Source organism: Rana temporaria, chromosome 1, assembly GCF_905171775.1.
Source record: "Rana temporaria chromosome 1, aRanTem1.1, whole genome shotgun sequence".
Lineage (NCBI taxonomy): Eukaryota > Metazoa > Chordata > Amphibia > Anura > Ranidae > Rana > Rana temporaria.
This window is the reverse complement of record NC_053489.1, coordinates 94,534,866-94,557,632: the sequence shown is the minus strand read 5'-3', so window position 1 is coordinate 94,557,632 and position 22,767 is coordinate 94,534,866. Positions and strand designations below refer to the sequence as shown.

At 41.4% G+C, this 22,767-nt stretch overlaps 1 protein-coding gene across 2 annotated transcripts in view; it reads left to right on the top strand.

Annotated features, from left to right (window-relative positions):
• JMY (junction mediating and regulatory protein, p53 cofactor) overlaps nt 1-22,767 on the top strand; it is a 104,354-nt gene that overhangs the window by 9,839 nt on the left and 71,748 nt on the right. For both annotated transcript variants that reach the window (XM_040340658.1, XM_040340647.1), the window contains exon 2: nt 21,663-21,836. In XM_040340658.1, the coding sequence (XP_040196592.1) occupies nt 21,663-21,836 (174 nt within the window). The remainder of the gene's footprint in view (nt 1-21,662; nt 21,837-22,767) is intronic.

Genomic DNA, 22,767 nt, shown 5'->3' with positions numbered 1-22,767 from the left:
TAGGCATGATGGGAATTGTAGTTCCTGAACAACTGGAGGGCCGTAGTTTGAAGACCCATGTTTTAGGATTTGCATCATTTAATTTACAGAATCTTTTGAAGATTTTTTTTTATTATTATTTATTTTTTATTGTGAAACAACAAATGGGACAAAATAACAGAAAAGGTCAATACTTTGTTTGTAGAGCCACCTTTTGCAGCTATCGCAGCTCCAAGTCGCTTTGGATAAGTCTCTATGAGCTTGCCACATCTTACCACTGAGATTTTTGCCCATTCCTCCTTGCAAAACTGCTCCAGCTCCTTCGAGTTGGAGGGTTTGCACTTGTGAACAGAAATCTTTAAGTCTGAGTGCAGATTTTCTATTGGATTGAGGTCTGGGCTTTGACTAGGTCATTCCAACACATTTACATGTTTCCCCTTAAACCACACAAGTGTTAGCAGTGTGTTTGGGGTCATTGTCCTGCTGGAAGGTGAACCTCCATCCTTGCCTCAGATCACACACAGAGTGGTACAGGTTTTGCTCAAGAATATCTCTGTATTTAGCACCATCCATCCCTCAACCCTGACTAGTTTCCCAGTCCCGACTGCTGAAAAACATCTCCACATCATGATGCTGCCACCATGTTTCCCTGTGGGGATAGTGTTCATTGGATGATGTGTTGGGTTTGCACCAGACATAGCATTTTCTTTGATGGCCAAAAAGTTTAATTTTAGTCTCATCAGACCAGAGCACCTTCCTCCATACATTTTGGGAGTCTCCCATGCTATTTTGTTTTTTGCTGAAAGTAATGGCTTTCTTCTGGCCACTCTGCCATAAAGCCCAACTCTATGGAGCGTTCTGCTTATTGTTGTCCTATGTACAGATACTCCAGTCTCTGCTGTGGAATTCTGCAGCTCCTCCAGGGTTACCTTAGGTCTCTGTGCTGCCTCTCTGATTAATGCCCTCCTTGCCCGGCCCGTGAGTTTTGGTGTGCGGCTGTCTCTTGGCAGGTTTGTTGTTGTGCCATCTTTCCATTTGGTTATAATAGATTTGATGGAGCTCCTAGGGATCATCAAAGATTTTGATATTTTTTTTTATAACCTAACCCTGACTTGTACTTCTCAACAACATTGTCCCTTACTTGTTTTGGTTCCTTGGTCTTCATGGCAGTGTTTGGTTAGCGGTGCCTCTTGCTTAGGTGTTGCAGCCTCTGGGGCCTTGCAAAAAGGTGTGTATATGTAATGACAGATCATGTGACACAGGTGGACATCATTTCACTAATTATGTGACTTCTGAAGGTAATTGGTTGCACCAGAGCTTTCTATGGGCTTCATAACAAAGGGGTGAATACATGCGCACATGCCAATTATCATTTTTTTATTTCTGAAAAATGGTTTTATGTATTTTTCAAATTTACTTCACCAACTTACACTATTGTGTTCAGATCAAAATAATGTAAAAAGTAATTCCGTGCTGCTCTTAAATGTAGCCGATAACACTGCAAGTAGATAATGGCGAAAACAAATAGTGTAGTGCTCAGTGAAAGGTTCAAACATATATGAATGATCTTAAAGGAAATAAATGTGATGGCAAATGCTCTAAATGCATTCTAGTGATTAAACCTTATAGAGATTAATAATCTGTGTGTACAACAATTAAATGTCCATTTTAGGCCAATATGTGAGAAAAAGAATAAACTGAAAGTTCAAATCTTCATGCTGACATTTAAACGGTGAACACAAATGATTGAAGTGAAGGGAACCACCACCAAAAGGATGAAGGTTTGAACCTAAAAGAACGTGTGTTCTATAGGTCAAACAAACTTGTTTAAACAACCGAATGACAACTTGAAATCTCCAAATGATTGGACCGGGGTCACCCGACTATCATTTCATAGGGGGACGATGGTCAAGATTTCATGGATGTAGTGAGGATGTTGGACAAGGGAGAACAAAAAAAAATAGCCACATAGCGTAATTCCGTATGCAGTAGAGCTGCACGATTCTGGCTAAAATGAGAATCACAATTTTTTTGCTTAGAAGATAGATCACGATCTCTCGTGATTCTCGTGGCGTAACATCTTTCACATTAAAACCCCCAAAAAATTGGGCTAACTTTACTGTTTAATTTTTTGTATTATTCATTGAAGTGTATTTTGTCCTCAAAAAATTTTCATTTGAAAGACCGCCAGACTCCACTGCCGCTACATACATGATAATTTATAGCACTTGTTTGATTTACCAAATGTAAGTGTTATAGCTTCAATAAACTTTTTTTTTTTCCCACTGCATACGGAATTTTGCTATGTGGCCTTTATTTTTTTTTGTTCTCCCTTCTCCAACATTCTCACTACATCCATTAAATCTTGACCATCGTCCGCCTGTGAAATCATCATGCAAGAAATTGCCATCCCGCGGATAGTCAGGTGACCCTGGTCCAGTCATTTGGAGATTTCAAGATTCCATTCTGTTTAAAACAGGTTTGTTTGACCTATAGAACACGTGTTCTTTTAGGTTCAAACCTTCCGGTAAGGCTTCATCCTGTCAGTGGTGGTTTCCTTCACTTTAGTCATTTTATTTGTGTTCACTGTTTGGATGTCAGCATGAAGTTTTGAACTTTCAGTTTATTATTTTTCTCACATATTGGCCTAAAATGGACATTTAATTGTTGTACACACAGATTATTATTCTCTATAAGGTTTAGGGCTGCAACTAACGATTATTTTCATAATCGATTAGTTGGCTGATTATTGTTTCGATTAATCGAATAATAGCCTTAAAAAAAAAAAAATTTTGTGCCAATTTGTTGTTGGGCAGATTACAAAACACAATTTACTGCAAAAAACACATCGCATGCTTTTCTGCAGCTTCTCCATTGAAGTATATTGAAAAAAATAAATAAAAATAGCACCGTTTTGCGTTAAAGTCCTTGCCCTTTCCAAATACGCAGCAGCTGAAAAAAAATCATGGATGTGAATGTGTTCCATAGGAAAACATGTGATTGAACTGTAGTGTGTTTCTGCAAAAGGCACCAAAAAAGGTGTGAACCCAGGCCTGAGATGTTAAGTAACAAAGGGGTTAAAAAAAACAAAAGTACAAAAAGAGCAAATAATTGCTACTGTAAGGGGTTCATTTTTTTTTTTTTACTGTGGGACAGTGAAAGTAATATTTACAGTAGCGATTTGCTTTTTTGTACAATAAAGGGCTAATTTTAGTTGTTTTAACCCCATTATGTTACTGGCCGATCGATTATGAAAATTGTAATCGATTCATTTCATAATCGATTAGTTGTCGATTAATCGATTAGTTGTTTCGGCCCTAGTAAGGTTTAATCACTAGAATGCATTTATGTTAATTGGAGCATTTGCCATTTCTCACATTTATTTTCTTTGAGATCATTCATATATGTTTGAGCCTTTTTTTTTTTTTTATAATTCTTTATTTTGTATATCTTTTTTTCTCTTTTCCTCTGTTCCTTCCACAGACATGACACAATAGGTACAGCTTTTACAGTCTCTACATCATTATAACATTCATTGAGATCTTCACCTTAACATCTCATAAACTCTATTTTACAGCCTTATAACATTCCTTGTAATCTTCACCTTAGCATCTCATATACTCTATATTTCCGCCTCCTATTACATTTCTAATCTCATCTGTACTGGCCCAGGTCCCCTATCCTTGGTGAACCCGCTATTTTCGTCTGCTATCCTCCAAGGGGGTGTTCTAAGCCCGAGGAAATGTTAATCGTCCACCCAAAAATCCTCCCCCCCTCCCCCCCCAAAAAAAAAAAAAAAAAAAAAGAAGAAATGCATCTGTCCCCGGTCTCTCCCCCGTCTCTCCCCCCTCCCCCCCCCCTATAAGCTCCGCTCCCTATATTCAATGAATGGAGTCCAGGTCCTCCAATAGGTCTCCTCTCGTTCCTGTATTCCCATTGTGAGGTTTTCCATCATCTGTATCTCATTTATTCTGCTAAGCCATTGCAGTTTTGTTGGGGAGGCGGTACTCTTCCATAGGATAGGTATACACGCCTTTGCGGCTGTTATCAAGTGACGGATTAGAGATTGTTTATAGTTTTCCATTGATATGGGAATGTCGAGTAACAAGAACGCCGCAGGTCTGTCTCCTAAGTTTATCCCGGTAATTTCCCGGATTGTCTCCGAGACCATCCTCCAGAATTCTCTTATCACCAGACATTCCCAGAATATGTGTACCATGGTGCCCTCCTCTTTCTGACATCTCCAGCAAATTTTTGACGTAGTGGGAAAAAAACGATTTAGTATTGTTGGTGTCCTGTACCACCTTGTCATAACTTTATATCCCCCCTCCTGGTACCTAGATGCGATTGAGGCTTTATGTATAAATGCAAAGATCTTATTTTTCTGAGTATCTGAAAACTTAACGCCCAGCTCCCTTTCCCATGCCTGTATGAAGACAAGCTCTCGTGGCGCCTTTGATTCGATCAATAAGGTATACATATATGATAGCATATGTCTCGATGGTTCTTTTTTTAAACAGATTTCCTCAAATTTGGACGGAGTCCCTATTTCTGCCTCGTGGGTCTTCAGAGATCCTAAAAACGTTCTCAACTGATTACGTCTCCATATATCTAAGTCTTCCCCATATACCAGTTCTAAATCTTCGTTCTGCATTACGTGGTTCTCTCTCATGAAATGTATCAGCCTGCAGGCTCCCTTCCGTCTCAAGTTATTGAAATAACGGTCTTTTAACCCTGGCCCAAAGCTCGGGTTTCCTAGGATAGGTGTCATAGGGCCGATACATTTCACCAGATTCGTATTCTTACACGCCCGCCTGGTAACTCTAAGTGTAGCCTTTATCATCGGGTGTTTCTTTGCGCTCTGAGGTATCTTATTCTCCCCCAACCACGCCAGACCTTCTATAGGGATACTACTGGCTTCTTGTTCCAGATTGACCCAGGGTTTGTCAGCCTGTTGTGTGCACCAATCCACTACTCGTGCTAGATGAGAGGCTTCATAGTACCCCATTGGATCTGGGAGGCCCACTCCTCCTTTATCTTTGGGTAGAGTCAGTATATTTCTCCGGACTCTGGCCGGTTTTCCAGCCCAAATGAACTTCATAAACTTTGCTCGTATGTCTCTCAGGAATCCCATCGGCAATGTTATGGGAAGGGTCTGCAGAAGATAGATTAGCCTTGGCATCGTGTTCATTTTTATTATATTTATTCGGCCAAACCATGAGAATGTTTCTTTATCCCATTTTTGTAAATCTAGCTTTATTTGTTTTATCAGGGGTATAAAGTTTAATTCAAAGATCCTGCCCAATTTCCTCGGTATCTTCGTCCCTAAATATTCCACATGGGAATCTGTCCATCTGAAAGAGAAACTACCGGCCAACTGATGCCGTAATCCACTGTTCACCTCAATTCCCATTGCTTCCGATTTGTTGTAGTTGACTTTAAAATTGGAAATTTTTCCATATCTTTTTATCTCTGCTAATAAGCAGGGGAGCGATGTTATCGGGGACGTTAATGTGAACAGTAGATCATCAGCATACGCTGCCACCTTATAGTCGTCTTCCCCAACCCGTATACCCCTTATATCGCTGTTTGCTCTAATAGTTCTTAAAAAGGGCTCCAGGGAAAGAATAAATATAATTGGGGATAGGGGGCATCCCTGTCGGGTTCCATTATGGATAGGGAAGGGATCTGATTTTTTCTCATTAATCCTCACTCTTGCCGATGGGCAGGAGTATAGGCTTGTGATCCAGTTCAGTAAGCCCTTCCCCAAACCAATATGTGATAGCATGACTTTTAGATATCCCCATTCCACCCTGTCAAAGGCTTTTTCCGCATCAGCGGATATCAAAACTACGGACTGGTGGCGTTGTTGTGCTAAATATATTGTACTTATTATCCTTTGGGTATTCTCTCTCCCTTCTCTGCCCGGGGTGAAACCCACTTGATCTGGGTGTATCAGAGCGGGGATATACGGCAACAGTCTATCTGCCAGTATCTTCGCCAGGATTTTTAAATCGACATCTAGCAAGGATATTGGCCGATAACTTGAACACTCGGCGGGATCTTTCCCATCCTTGGGAATCACCACAATCTCGGCCATTAAGGTTTCCGCTGGCATCCTCTGTCCTTCGCGGATCGAATTAAAAGCCGCAACGAACCTAGGTGCCAGTTTTTCCGCAAAAATTTTGTAATACCGCAAGGTATAACCATCAGGACCCGGCGCCTTTCCCGCTTTTAATGCTCCTAAGGCTCCCAGAAATTCTTCAACTGTAATCGGGCCATCTATCATTTCTGCTTCTTCTGTAGGTATCTTTGGCATCTTTGAAGACAATAGATATTCCTTGGCCCTTTCCTCCCTTTCTGCAGTATTAATTCTTCCACCCTGCCTCTCCAAATTATATAAGTTTAAATAATAGACTCTAAATGCTTCAGCTATTTGCTGTGTTGAGCTCACCAGTACATTCCCCTGCGTTCTAATTTTTTCGATCTGGTTGCGGGATCTCGTATCTCTGAGTGCGTTCGCCAGTAACCTGCTGGGTTTATTCCCGAATTCGTAAAAAGTTCTTTTACACCTGCTCAATTTGGCTTTTGCTTTGTCCGTTAGCATAAGATTTAATTTTTCCCGCAAGCCCGCCAACTTTTCCCCTATCTGATGTGTCTGTAATTTCTTATGTGCTGTTTCCAGAAGTTGGATTTCCCCCAGCAGACTATCCAGTTTAGCACTCAGATTACGTTTTCTATGTGCCCCTAATGAGATTAGTACCCCTCTTAGGTAGCATTTATGTGTTTCCCAGATATTCATAGGCAGTGTTTCATCTGAGTTGTTAATAGAGAAGAAATTGTCTAATTCCCTAGCTATCTGCTTCTCATAATCCGGATCTTTTAAGAGTGTCTCATTAACTCTCCAATTCCATTCTCGTGGCCCCCTTTCTCCCCATTCTATACTGCAATTGGTTGGCGCATGATCGGATATCGTAAAAGATCCTATTGCTGCTCCTCGTAATCTTGAATGTTTGAGCCTTTCACTGAGCACACCACTATTTGTTTTCCTATTGTGTTCTGATCCATCACATAGAATTCAGATTAAAAAAAAATATTGAACTAAAGGCTGTAAGGCTGTAATGTAACACAATGGGTAAAAAGCCAAGGGGGTGAATACTTTTGCAAGACACTGTAGGTGCTACCCAAAACGGATTACCTAGCGTGATTGTGAAGAGTGAGTTTTCTTTGGGAAAATAACACTTGTTAAAGTCCAGTAAAGAGACGCTGTCAAACTTTACTTAGGCCACGTGTTCGCTAAGTGTAAATGCATTTTTACAAAAATCTCCCACCCCACAAAAAATAAAAATCATGGTAAGTTTTACAATTTTGTGTTGGGGTGCATTCATGGACGTCTTGGACCACAGGTTGGATACCCCATGGCTTATACAATCTACTGCATAAAGAGCCTGCCATGCAATTGTAATGAAATTGCTGCTTCTCGCATTAAAGTGGTTGTAAACCTCATGGCGCGTACACACAATCATTTTTCAGCATGTCTAAAAAATGACGTTTTCCCAACTTCATCATTAAAACGATGTTGCCTACACACCATCATTTTTAAAAAATGATCTAGCAAACTGCGGTGACGTACGACGGCACTTTAAAGGGGAAGTTCCATTCACCTTTGGGCTGCTTTAGCTGATTCCGTGACGGTAAAAGACGATTCACGATTTTCTGTCTGTTACAGCGTGATAAATGTGCTTACTCCATTATAAACGGTAGTTTTACCAGAACGAGCACTCCCGTCTCATAACTTGCTTCTGAGCATGCGTGTTTTTTTTTTTTTTTCGTTTTTAGCCCACACGATCATTTTTTATAGCCCGAAAAACAACATCGTTAAAAAATGCAGCATGTTCAAATTTTTTTTTTTGTCATTTTTCAGAACCTGAAAAATGATGTGAAGCCCACACACGATCATTTTTAAATTACGTTTTTGAAAATCCTGAGCAAAGCACATATATCTGTAGTGTGTTAACGTATCTCTCTCCAAAGCTCTAAGTGTGGTTTCTCTCTGGTGCTTTGTTCCTCTGTTCTCAGAAGTGACTCGAGCTGATAAGTTTTCTTGACATGTGAGATAAATTTTGTGTGGGAGAGCTTAAAACTATTCACAACACAGGTTTTCTGCTTTTGTGGAGGGGGATGTGTGTGCCTTTCCTCCAATCGGCTCTTACACCCTGTAACTGCAGTATCTCCGCCCCCTCCTCTGTGCTCCTGACAGATGAAGAAAGGATTTTTAACATGATCTGCACATTTTGAAGGGGTGTAAAGAAGAGACTGCAGATAAAACAAATCCTCCTACATGGGTTTTACTTGTTTATCTGTGTATCATCTGAGGCTGTTCACTTAAAGGAGTTCTCTGAGCTAAAACTTTTAACCCCCGCTGTGCCCGGGCTGTAAAACTATACAAAATAAACCTTCACTTACCTGCCTACGATCCCCCATTGTTCCGATATCGCCGTCCCGGTCTCTTCCACTTCCTGGGGGTCGGTGACTCACAGTGCGCTCAGCCTATCAGCGGCCGCAGCAATGTCCTGTCGCGGCCGCTGATAGGCTGAGCGCACTGTGAGTCACCGACCCCCAGGAAGTGGAAGGGACCGGAGAACGGGACGGCGATATCGGAACAACGGGGGATGATCGTAGGCAGCTAAGTGAAGGTTTATTTTGTATAGTTTTACAGCCCGGGCACAGCGGGGGTTAAAAGTTTTAGCTCAGAGAACTCCTTTAAGTGGAAATATGTGAGGGTTTACAACCACTTTAATACTGTAGACATCTGATCTGACACTTGGTGTCTTCTGTTGGAAAAGTTTTTTTGTGTGACTATTTATAGGAATTTAAAATGGATTCCGATTTCTGAAATGGCTTCTAAAGACACGTTGCTTCTAACTTGTATTTTTCTATTGTTTGAAGTTACTTCCTTTAAAATCAAGCTTTGCTACGAATTGTAAAAAGACACCTGTGATTGGCAATAAAGCTGTTTTGCGTCATGAGCCACCAGTGAACTTTTAGCCAATAGAATTCCTCCTGTTGACTCTATAAAAAGGTCACACATCTTGTGTCTGTATGTGACTTCTGCTTTCTTCTCAGCATGAAGGTCTCCTCCATCTGTACCGGTACATTTGAAATAAATTACTTTACTTCTGGTAACACTTGAAGTTTGACTGATCACAGGGGAAGTATTATCCTAACACTTCTCACTGCTTCGGCCTTTGCGTGGCTTGGTAGCTTCTATATCATCCTAGGAGCCAGTGTGGTGTTGCGCATGGGTTGGTCATCGATGATAATAATGGCCGATCAGTATGCTTTGATGATAACGTGCTCTATTGATTTCCATGCAGTGTGGATGTTTATGATGGCCTGACTTTCTACCCACACTTCCTCCTCGCACACTCTATTCTGATGTTATCTAACAGGAATTTCATAGAAAAGCCATCACTGTTTTTTTTAACTTTCCGGTCAGTTTAATAAATTACAAAATTTATAGCTGTTTGTTTGCTGGTAAGTTCCAAAGTTCATTGGGTAGACTGGCTGTTTACAAGCATGTCTGGAAAAATATAGAGACTGGAGTTGGTTGTATAATTAGTGTTGAAGCTCCTCTTCTCAGTGCCAATTTTTTGTTGCGGCATGATTTCCACTGGCATTTGTTTTTTCCTATAGTTGGTGCGAAGATATGAACAGAGAGCCGACTGTCATCGATTTCAGCTTGCTGCACTGAACACACTGGAATTGTTCTGGATTTGCATCCACTGTTGACAAGTCTCTAAGTTCATATCAATGGCACATTTATTATGGTCATATTTCCCTGCATTAATGAAGTGACCTCATAGACGTAATTGCTGCTCTTTCAGTTTTTTTGTCGTGTGTAATTTATTCAACAGAGATTAATACATCACTTTGTCATGTATGTTCATAGTGGATTTTCACTTGGCTTGATCCTTTGTTTTTTTGTGTTATTTTTTTTTTTAACCTTTTATCCCCTTTTATCCCCCCACAGTAAAAATCGGGATCGAGATCTTGTGATATTGCGTGATTATCTCCTGGCAAAGGCATTTTGGATGATGTCTAGTGTCACATGGGGAAAGGAGGCAGATTCAGAGCTATGCTTTCATTATTGAAATTCCCAAGAGATTTTGTTAACTTGTAGATCAGTTTATGTATTGCACATGGGTGAGATCAGGCACAGATGTCATCAGTGGGCTGGCACAGGGAACAAGGAAGGAGAAGCTGGCTTTACTTTTTTTCTTTAACCACTTAACTCCCGTAAGATTTAACTCCCTTAACGACCAGGCCATTTTTTGCGATACGCCACTGCGTCACATTAACTGACTATTGCGCGGTCATGCAACACTTTCCCCAAACAAAATTGGCGTCCTCTTTTTTTTTTTCCACAAAAAAAGCTTTCTTTTGGTGGTAAAAACCTCTGCAGTTTTTATTTTTTGCGCTTTTAAACAAAAAATATTCAAAGTGTGTGTGTGTGTGTGTGTGTGTGTGTGTGTATGTATGTGTGTATATGTGTATGTATATATATATATATATATTACAGACCAAAAGTTTGGACACACCTTCTCATTCAAAGAGTTTTCTTTATTTTCATGACTATGAAAATTGTAGATTCAAACTGAAGGCATTAAAACTAAATTATAAAAATAAATAAAATATATTTCATATTCTAGGTTCTTCAAAGTAGCCACCTTTTGCTTTGATTACTGCTTGGCACACTCTTGGCATTCTCTTGATGAGCTTCAAGAGGTAGTCACCTGGCGCAGCACCCCATCACTCTCCTTCTTGGTCAAATAGCCCTTACACAGCCTGGAGGTGTGTTTGGGGTCATTGTCCTGTTGAAAAATAAATGATGGTCCAACTAAACGCAAACTGGATGGAATAGCATGCCGCTGCAAGATGCTGTGAGCATGAGCCATGAGCCTACATGAGCCATGCTGGTTCAGTATGCCTTCAATTTTGATTAAATCCCTAACAGTGTCACCAGCAAAGCACCCCCACACCATCACACCTCCTCCTCCATGCTTCACAGTGGGAACCAGGCATGTAGAGTCCATCCGTTCACCTTTTCTGCGTCGCACAAAGACACGGGGGTTGGAACCAAAGGGCCAGATTCACAAAGAATTGCCCTGGCGCAGCGTATCAGAGATACGCTACGCCACCGTTTCTTACCTGGCGGAATTTCGAATCCAGGAAGATTTTGCGTCGTAAGTTACGGCGGTGTAGTGTATTTCTTGGCGCGTATTTTAAATTGGGCGGGTAGGGGGCGTGATTAATTTAAATGAATCGCGTCTCCGCGCCGATTGAAATGCGCATGCTCCGTTTTGAAATTTCCCGCCGAGCTTTGCGCGAAAATGACGTCGCACCGATGTCTTTTTTTTGAACGTAGACGTGAGTTACGTCCTTTCCTATTCACGGATGACTTGCGCAAAAAAAAAAAAAAAAATTTGACGCGGGAACGACGGCCATACTTTAACATGGAAAGTCTATCTATACGCCACGAAATAGCAGCTTTAACTATACGCCGGGTAAAGCCGACTAGCGACGACGTAAGAGAATGTGACGGCCGCGCGTATCTTCGTGGATCGACGGAAAAGGCTAATTGGCATACCCGACGCGGAAAACGCGAACTCCACCCAGCGGACGCCGAAGTATTGCACCTACGATCCGAAGCCGTACGCCTGTCGGATCGAAGCCAGAAGCCGTCGTATCTTGGTTTGAGGATTCAAACTAAAGATACGACGCGGCAAATTTGAAAGTACGCCGGTGTATCAGTAGATACGCCGGCGTACTCTCACTGTGAATCTGGCCCAAAGATCTCAAGTTTGGACTCATCAGACTAAAGCACAGATTTCCACTGGTCTAATGTCCATTCCTTGTGTTCTTTAGCCCAAACAAGTCTCTTCTGCTTGTTGCCTTTCTTTAGCAGTGGTTTCCTAGCAGATATTCTACCATGAAGGCCGGATTCACACAGTCTCCTCTAAACAGTTCTAGAGATGTGTCTGCTGCAAAAGGTGGCTACTTTGAAGAACCTAGAATATGAAATATATTTTCAGTTGTTTCACACTTTTTTGTTATGTATAATTCCACATGTGTTAATTCATAGTTTTGATGCCTTCAGTGTGAATCTACAATTTTCATAGTCATGAAAATAAAGAAAACTCTTTGAATGAGAAGGTGTGTCCAAACTTTTGGTCTGTACTGTGTGTGTGTGTGTAACCACTTTTTTTAGGACCGAGTACAAGTACCGATACTTTTTTTTTTTTCATGTACTCGCCGATACCGATTACTGATACTTTTTTTTAAATGCCGCCATGTGTCCCCAAATTCAGCCATGTCCCTAATTCAGCCATGTCCCTAATGCAGCCATGTGTCCCCCTAAGAGAAAGCCAAGTCCCTAATGCAGCCATGTGTCCCCCCTAAGAGAAAGCCAAGTCCCCCCCCGCCGCCATCTAGTTAATTTGCGCTGGGGGAACAAAACGGCCTTCATTTGAATAGCTATGTGTTCTCCGCCGCGCCTCGTCATGTATAGACACTCCCCCTTGCCCGGGCACTTTGATAGACATATCACCCGTCCAATCCTGGGACGGGTGATATGTCTATCAAAGTTTCTGGGCAAGGGAAAGTGTCTATACATGACGAGGCGCGGCGGGGATCACACAGCTATTCAAATGAAAGCTGTTTTGTTCCCCCAGCGCAAATTAACTAGATGGCGGCGGGGGGGGACTTGGCTTTGTCGTAGGGGACTAGGCGGCGGCGGCAGCAGCAGCAGCAGCTCTCCTCTCCTCCATACGAGGGCGACTCTGCTCCGCCCCTCTCCACCAGCTCTGGGGGAAAAAAAAGTATCGGGTCAGGCATCGGGAGCATTTGCTCGAGTACAAGTACTCGCACAAATGCTCGGTATCGGGACAACCCTTATAGAAAATTTTATATATATATATATATATATATATATATATATATAATCTCTCAAATGGAAGAAATACAAAATAACAATCAATCGCCCTCAGTCTGGAGCTCCATGTGAGATTTTGCCTCATGAGGTAAGGTTGATCATGAGAAAAGTGAGGGATTAGCCCAGAACTACACAGGAGGAGCTTGTGAATGATCTTGCACCAGTTGGGACCACAGACACCAAACAAACCATTGGTAACACAATACACAGCCATGGACTGAAATCCTACAGAAGGGGACCCGCAAGGTCCCCCATCTCAAGATGGCACATTTACAGGCCAGTCTGACATTTGCCAATGAACATCTAAATGATTCAGAGAAGGATTGGGAGAAAGTGCTGTGGTCAAATTAGGCCAAAATTTAGCTCTTTGACATTAACTCGCTGTGTTTGGAGGAAGAAAAATGCTGACTATGACCCTGAGAACACCATTCCTACAGTCAAGCATGAAGATGGAAATGTTATGCTTTGGGGGCTGTTTCTCTGCTAAAGGGACAGACTGACTTTGCCACACTGAGGGACCAATGGATGGGACCTTGTATTGTAAAATCTTGGATGAGAATCTTCTTCCCTCAGCCAGAAGATTCAAGATGGGTCATGGATAGGTCCTCTAGCATGACAATGGCCCAAAACCTATCACCAAGGCAACAAAAGAGGGGCTCAAGAAGAAGCACATTAAGGTCACGGAGTAGCCTAGCCAGTCTTCAGACCTTAACCCTATAAAAAATGTATGGAGGGAGCTGAAACTTCGAGTTGTCAAGTGACCGCTAACAAACCCCTAGGATTTTGAGAAGATCTGTAAAGAGTGGACCAAAATCCCTCCTGAGATGGGTGCAGACCTGGTAACCAACTATAAGAAACCTCTTACCTCTGTACTGTACTGGCTAACAAAGTTTTCTCCACCAAGTACTAGTGCTGCACGATTCTAGCTAAAATAAAAATCACAATTTGTTTGCTTAGAATAAAGATCATGATTCTCGCGACGTAACATCTTTCACATTATGCCAAAAAGTTGGGCTAACTTTTACCGTTTCGTTTTTTTATTCATTGAAGTGTATTTTTTTTTTTTAAATTGCGTTTTGAAAGACCGCTGCGCAAATACAGTGTGACATAAAATATTGCAGCAATCGCCATTTTATTCCCTAGGGCAGTGATGGCGAACCTTGGCACCCCAGATGTTTTGGAACTACATTTCCCATGATGCTCCCCCCCCCCCTCTTCCTTTTTTCACAGCAGGAACGCAGTTCTCTTTGCAGGACTAGAGCCGCCCGAGCCAATCCTTCACTAAGCGGCGATGCCCAGCTCGAGTCAGGGGCAGGCAAACCTTAGTAATCCTTTGTTACTGGCCGCTTCCTGTATATTGATTCATTGGGTAGTGTGCGGGTATTCCGTCACTTCCTCGATGCCGCAATGTCTCCTGGGAGCTTTTATCATTGTTCCCAGGAGACATTGCGGAGGTCTGCCGCGAGTTATCGCGGGATTTAGAAAGAACTTGGCCAGTAAAATAAAGGATTACTAAGGTACAGTGGATCAAAAAAAAAAAAAAAAACATGCGGTTTAGTAATTATGCATATGAGCGTATCATATTTTTTTTTCTTGGGTGGGAGTTCCCACACTTTTTTCCCCAGGACTTGACCCGTGTGTATGTGTGTATGTGTGTATGTGTGTGTGTGTGTGTGTGTGTGTGTATATATATATATATATATATATATATATATATATATATATATATATATATATAATACATACATACATACATACATACATACACACACACACACACACACACACACACACACACACACACACACACACACACACACACACACACACAGCTTTTTTTTTCTCAGAGAATAGGTGCAGGAACTCAACCATGCCCACCACACACACACACACACACACGCCAAATGGCATCAAATAGTAGCTCTTCCCTCCACTGCCCTTATCTTCAACCCCCTTCTTAAAAGCTTTACCATTTGCCACGTGTCTTAACTTTGTTGCAATATTAAGCTGAAGCACCCATCCGGCTGTAGTACCTCCCAGCTTAATAGTAGAGGTTGACCGATATATCAGCCGATATTTGTCCGTTTTGGAGAAATCGGCATCGGCCGATTTTTTTCCCCCCAAATTAGGCGGATATTTAACATGGCCGCTAGCGGTGCCACGGCACCGGCGCTAGGCCTTTCCTGATGCTGTGACCGTGGCGGCAATCCGCGGATTGCGGTCACAGCATCAGGAAAGGCCGCAGCTTCGGCCTAGCTCCGGAGCCGCAGCCATCTTAGTACACCCAGCGCGGCAGTCAGCGGGCCTGTAACAGACAATCGGCCGCTGCCGACATCCTCCACTCTGAAAAAAAACATCCCCTGACGTGCTGCGCGCCCTGCCTCTGCCTACAAACCCCAGAATGTAGCGCGGGCCGGTAACTTGATGTGAAGATTCTGCAGCATTTGGAGGCAGCAGGGTTCAGGCTTGCTGCTCCCCAGAGAGGTAAGCTTTAAGAAACGTTTAATTTAGTTAGTGAAGCACAGAGAGCCAGGGTGGCTAAAAGGTTGTTTTCTGCCATTGTACCATTCTCCTACAAATGGCCATGGCAGCTGAAGGGGTCTGGACTGTACTAAATGTTTTCAAAGGTACACTTAACTGCTCTGTTCAATTGTATTGGGAATGGTCCAGATTCTCCCCTTGCCAGCATTCCTGGCAACTCCTCTTCTTGGTGCACCACCATTGGAAGCCATTTCCTATTATGGCAAACCTGTGGGCTCGCTCCCGAGCCACACTGCCTGCTATAGGCACAGAAAGAGAGGTTCGGTACCGCCCCCTCGCCACAGGATTTGACTTGCAGCAGTGCTTCACTCCCACAGCTCTCTGCCAAGCCTATGAGAGCGAGAAGAAGGAAGAGAGCCGCTGCAGACAGGCACAGAGCTATATCAAGATCAGGCTCAAGTAAGTGTAAGCGGGGTGAGGGGAGTGATACAATGAATAATTTTTTACCTTAACCCCTTCATGGTGACGCAACACATATATGCGGCCTCACTGCACTTGCTTTTTTATGTGGGGCTGCACATATGTGGTTCTCCCTTGTGTGGCGCCCTCCCAGCACAGAGAACGGGGTCTCCTCGAGAGATCCAGGCCCTGTATTACATGATTCCCGGTAACCTAATTGCTGTGGTAGCCTCTAATTGGCTACCCCAGTGATCAGTCACTGTGAAGCCCGCCCCTGTATTTGTAAAAAAAAACACACTTCCCGTTCAGCCTATAGCAGAACGACGGCCGGGCAGTGGTTCAGTTATCCTGACTGGGGGTCATATGATGTCCAGCAGGATAACTGGCGTAGTGCGGTGATCGGTGTGTGTGGCGTGTCAGTCTGACACACCGATCTTGGTAAAGAGGCTCTTTACCATGTAATCAGCCGTGTCCAATCACATGTCGGGGGGTAAGAAATCCTCAAAGTGGAAGTTCCACTTTTGGGTAGAACTACGCTTTAAAAGGGTAAGTTCCTCATTACAGAAAAATCTGTAAGGTGAAATTACACACAATCCCATCTTTGCTGACCTGGACCGCGGCAATCTCCCATTCTGAGCCCCGGTATATCCACGTCAGAAAGCCGGGGCTAAGAAATCCCCCTCAGCTAAATGTACCTTGTCAGGAGGGACGTTTCTGAGCATTTTAATTGGTCAGCGACATCACACCAATCAGCAGCCGCAAAGCCCAATCTATTGGCTATGAAAAAGGTGCATGGATTTTTCTGTAAAGGTGAACTTACACTTTAAGATAAAAAAAAACCTTCTGACTTTACAATCAGTTTAATTATAAAAGTCAATCTAAGAGGGGGGGGGGGGGGGGGAAGTGATATAAAAACTAACGACAGCGTGGGATGGGCTGATGGAGAAAATAAGTCGAGTTTTCAGAGGAGCAGCGATTCTGTGTAACCTAATCTGATTCTGCAGAGAATTCCTCATTTCTTCTTCTTGTGTTTAATAGACAGGAAGTGCAGAGAATTCTTCCCATGGGGTAACAGGAACATAAAAGATTATATATAATACAAATTAGATACAAGTCATTGGACCCCTGACACAGCTTCACACTGGTGAGATGCACTGGTGGGCAATGATGGTTTGCACGTGGGCATTAATGAGGTGGCACTGATGGGCTGCACTGGTGGGCACTGACAGGCTGAACTGGTGGGCACTAATAGGCTGCACACCACCGCTCCACCCTAAACAATAACAACCTCCCCACCTCTAAACCCTAGATTTGCTAAAATGAAGAAGAAAAAAAAGGATATCGGCCGCAAAAATCGGCCTAAAATATCGGCATTGGCCAGAGAAATACCCATATCGGTCGACCTCTACTTAATAGACTATACTACAGACACTTACAAGGGAGATCATGCAGTAGGAGCATCAACAACTGGTCACCAGGGAAAAAATGGAGACAACAGAGGGTGAAGCCTACCATGCGTCCCCTACCGCCCATGACTGGGCGGTAGGGGACCAAATACAAGTCCAAAGGAGAAAGAAGGTTTGCTTTTCAAGGTCCGCTTTACCAACCAGCATTCGGTTGGAGGAAAACCACCTGACTTTCAGAAGACAGATCAAAACTCTGCTCTTCTGATGTCATGAGACACGAACAACTAGCGCCCAGAAGCGATTCAGTTCGCATGCGCCGCGCTTTATAAGTTTTTCATTCATTCACTGCACTGAACGCTGGGCACCTGTTCTGTATCTCCTTTGTCCCTGTCCTCAGAAGATCTGACCTGTGGGAGCTACTGAGAAATAAGCTATCACTTGTAAATGCAGAAGCTGGACTTTTGTGTTGCCCCCCCCCCCCCCTCTTAGTGGTGAGCAGGGAGTAGAAGACCTGAGCCAGAGGTGGTGGAACTGAGTTCCCCCTAGTTCCTGCTGGAAAAAAGTTTGTGTGTGTGTATATATATATATATATATGTGTAATATATATATATGTTTGTGTGTGTGTATATATATATATGTGTAATATATATATATATTTGTGTGTGTGTATGTATGTATGTTTTTACAGACAGAAGTTCATTCCTTCTGATCTAAGAACAAAAAGTTACAATGTTTTTATAGTTATCTAACAGCATGTTTGTTCTTTTCGACAGCTTCGTGAGCAGAGAACTCTATGCTTGTTACATGAATGAATCAGGGAAATTCTGCATAGAGATCGTTAAATCGAGATCATGATTTTTATTTTATTTATTTTTAACGATTAATTGTACAGCTGTACCAAGTCATGTTTTTGCTTGGGGATCAAAGCTTATTTTACTCACTGAACCGCAGCTCCATTTTATAACATTTTGTATCATGTGCTTTTTCTGGATTTTTGGTTTGATATCCTGTCTATCATTTTAAAATACACGGATATAGATCCTTCCTTTCTTTGTAAGTGGGAAAACATACAAAATCTGCAGGGGATCAAATATTTTTTTTCACAACTGTACACTGTCCAAAAATGTGTTGGATTAAGAGAGGTTTTCTACTCTGCGCTTTCAAGTGTTCCCGTTGGTGGTGGAGAACTATTGATTTGACCCCACTAATGATTATAAATTAAAATGAACGTTCTTAAAATTAAAACTTTGGTTAGTGTATGGCCAGCATAAGTGACAGCAAGCTTGTCCCAGGCTCATTGCCTATGATAAGAGTCTTTCATGCATAGTACTCCAATCATATTTGAAAATCTGCAAAACGGCATTTTAGATCATTTTGAATTGTTTTTTCTTTTAAATAGAAATTTTGATCTCTCTGAGTCTGATAGATAACGGATTCATCTTCTAATAGTATATATTTCTTCTTCCTGTTATTCTCAGAGTGGATTAGATGGTTTGTTCCTTAACCATATAGCTGGTTATTTATATTTGCCACTGGATATAGATATTTAAGAATAATTTTTTTTTTAAACTTTACATATTTAACTTAATTATATTTCAAACTTTCTTTGAGGTTTTTATCCAATTAACCACTTAAAGCGGGGTTCCAACCACAATTAGCATTTTTTAAATGTATGTCCTTTCATCCTGCGTTTTTATAATATAAATCCGGTCACTTACTATTTTACAATCCGCCGCCGCTCCGCATAGTTATTCAAAAAAGATAGTTTATAAAACTATGTCCACGCCGTTGTCATTTTGCTTGTGGGCATTGTGAAGCCCACAAGCACTTACTGCCTGGAAGTCTTGGATGGGGAGTGATAATTGGACAGCGCACTGCATCCTGGGAAATGATGACACACATTTCCCAGGAGCATTAGAGGGAGATGATGTCAGAATCCTAGGTGGTTTCAAAGGCAGATTTCGTGGGACTGCATAGCAACAGGCATTTCCAGATGAGTAAAAAAATGAATTTTTTATCTTTTTTAGGTCTAATGAGCACCATAATGAAAACAAAATTTGGGGATGGAAACTCCACTTTAAGGACTGGGCCTATTTTTCAAACTTGTTTACGTGTTAAAATCATTATTATTTTTTTTTGCTGTATATAATTTTTTGTCACACCATATTTGCGCAGCGGTCTTACAAGCGCACTTTTTTTTTTTGTGGAAAAAAATCACTTTTTGGAATTTTAAAAAAATAAGAACAGTAAAGTTGGCCCCCCTTTTTTTTTTTTTTTTTAATAAAAAAAAAAAATATATATATATATATATATATATATATATATATATATATATATATATATATATATATATATATATATATATATATATATATATATATATATATATTGAAAGATAATGTTACGCCGATTAAATTTATACCCAACATGTCACTCTTCAAAATTGAGCCCGCTCATGGAATGGCAACAAACTTTTACCCTTGATCTCCATAGGCAACATTTTAAAAAATTCGACAGGTTGCATGTTTTGAGTTACAGAAGGAGGTCTAAGGCTAGAATTATTGCTCTCACTCTAATGATGTGTGGTCTGAACACCGCTTTCATATGCGGGCGCTGCTCACATATGCATTTGCTTTTTTATTTTTAAACCGTTCTTTAACCACTTAAGCCCCGGACCATTTTGCTGGTCAAAGACCAAGCCGCTTTTTGTGATTCGGCACTGCGCAGTTTTAACTGACAATTGCACGGTCGTGCGACGTGGCTCCCAAATAAAATTGACGTCCTTTTTTCCCCACAAATAGAGCTTTCTTTTGGTGGTGTTTGATCATCTCTGCGTTTTTTTTTTTTTTTGCTCTATAAACAAAAATAGTGACACTTTTGAAAAAAATTGCAATTTTTTTTTTACTTTTTGCTATAAAAAAATATCCCCCAAAAATATATATAAAAAAAAAACATTTTTTTTCTTTCTCAGTTTAGGCTGATGCATATTTTTCTACATATTTTTGTTTAAAAAAAAAAAAAAAAAACGCAGTAAGCGTATATTGATTGGTTTGCGCAAAAGTTGTAGCGTCTACAAAATAGGGGATAGAATTATGCCATTTTTATTATGATTTTCTTTTTTACTAGTAATGGCGGCAATCTGCGGTGTGTGGTTTTTTTTTTTTTTTTTTTTTTGTATCATGGCTGCGACATTATGGCGGACACATCGAACACTTTTGACTCAGTGCTATAAAAATGCACTTATTACTGTAAAATTACACTGGCAGTGAAGGGGATAACCACTAGATGGCGCTGAAGGGGTTAAGTGTGCCTAGGGATGTGTTCTAATCGTAGGGGGATGGGCTATGTGTGACAAGACAGTGATCACAGCTTCCGATTATAGGAAGCTGGGTACACTGTCCTGTCACTAGGAAGACTAGGGAAATGTTTGTTTAAATTAGAATTTCCCCCTTCTTCCTCACCGTGACACCATCGTGGGTATGCCAATGGACATAGAGTCCGCGGGACCCGCGGTCGGAGTCACGGAGTTTGCGGAGGGCGCGCTCGTCCACAATGCTGCAATCTTAAAGGGGGCGTATATATACGTCCTTCTGTCAGTCTGTGCCATGCTGTTGACGTATATAGTTGTGCGCTGGTCTGCAAGCAGATAAAGAACCTCATCCACAAATACCACAAAAGACTTCAAGTTGTCGTTGATGTTAAAAGGGGGCAATACACAGTATTAAGATCTGGGGTATGTAATCTTTTGATCAGGGTCATTTAGGTGGTTTTTGTTGCCATTATGATTTAAAAAGAGTAAACACAGTCGATTGACAATAAATGGCTTCAGCCGAACACTAACCATGAGTGAAAAAAGTTTTTGTGGTATCATTCATATTATCTTAAAAAAAAATGGGCAATACATCATAAATTCTGCCAGGGTATAGAAACGCCTGTATAAATGAGATGCAGCGCTTGTATAAAAAGTCCATAGAAAATAAATCCAAGGGACGATATTCAACACGGTTCGCAAAATGGTTAGCAGAGGGTAAATGCTGGAGGAAACCATCATCGGCACCCAATCACATAGCCGCTTACCCTCCTTAGTGGACCCTCATTACAAAGGCCACAGCCTACTTCAAGTAAACGGACAAGAATATCTCGCTCTGCAGCCCATTGGAGTAAATATTGGGGGGGGGTTAAGAGCTCAGCTAAAGATGAGTTTGGAGAATGCCTGAGCTTACCTCTAATGACTGATATAATGCAAATGAACACTTGAGTGTTGTACCTTTTTTTTTTTTTTTTTTTTTTTTTTTTAGCTCAAAATTGTATAGTCATGCAAATCTTGTTTTTTATTTTTACAGCTGCTGGAAAAGCACAAAGTGACAGAAAGCATGGTTGACCTACTGCATTTGTATCAGATGGAAGATGAGGCGTACAATGCTGTCGTAGAAGCCACTACAGAATTTTATCAATATCTTTTACAGCCATTCCGAGATATGAGAGAGCTGGCAATGTTACGAAGGCAACAAATTAAGGTAATCGGAGTAATCCCTGTACAATTCGGACTTGTGATTTCAGTACCACTTGGGGAGATGGTGTTTTATACATGGTCAAGGGAGGCAATCTGATGTTTTTTTATTTGTGCCCATGTTACACTGAAATGTAGATTTGATTTTACCTGAATTTTTAAAAGCAGATCTTTCTGATGCAATAGATACAGTATATCGTCTGCCATGATTTGTCCAGGCAAAACCAAAAATATTCCACAAAGATGATCCGCACAACTGTTTTATGCTCTAATATCTTGCTTTTATTCAGGAAACCACAGTGTACACTATGCAAATGCAGGTGACGCCTTTCAGCATACACCGCTTTAATCATAACTATAACACATTCAAAACTTTGAAATATATAGTGGCTAAGATCACAAAGACTCCACCTACTAATTGGATTAGTTGATGGATATAATTGCAACAAACTGAAACAGCTGATACAATAGCAGAGGAGCCAATGTAGATGCCACCATACTTTGCCAACAGACGACATAGTGTGCAAAAACGTATAAATAAAAATCAAAAATATGCAGTTTGCCAATTTTGCCTTATTTGAGAGTCTGACACTCATCCCTACTGTCTAAGGCTTCATGCACATGGCTGTAAAGTGTGCAGAGCCTGCATACTGACCTTCCGGAGACCTGCCACCATGTACAGCCCCCCATTGAGATATATTGGAAGAAGCCACTGTACTGTATATGGCTGTGTGTCGGTGTGCACTGACATATTCTCCAAACACACATTATCTGTGCACGAATCAGTGTTCATATGGTTGTTTGCACAAACCCCAAATCACGATCATATACAGCCAACTCTTCTAATGAAACAATAAAACAGACCCTTGCCCTTAGTAGATGATAATCTCAAGACTGCTGCAACTGCTGCATCCAATTCAAGTCTTCGGTCCCATTTT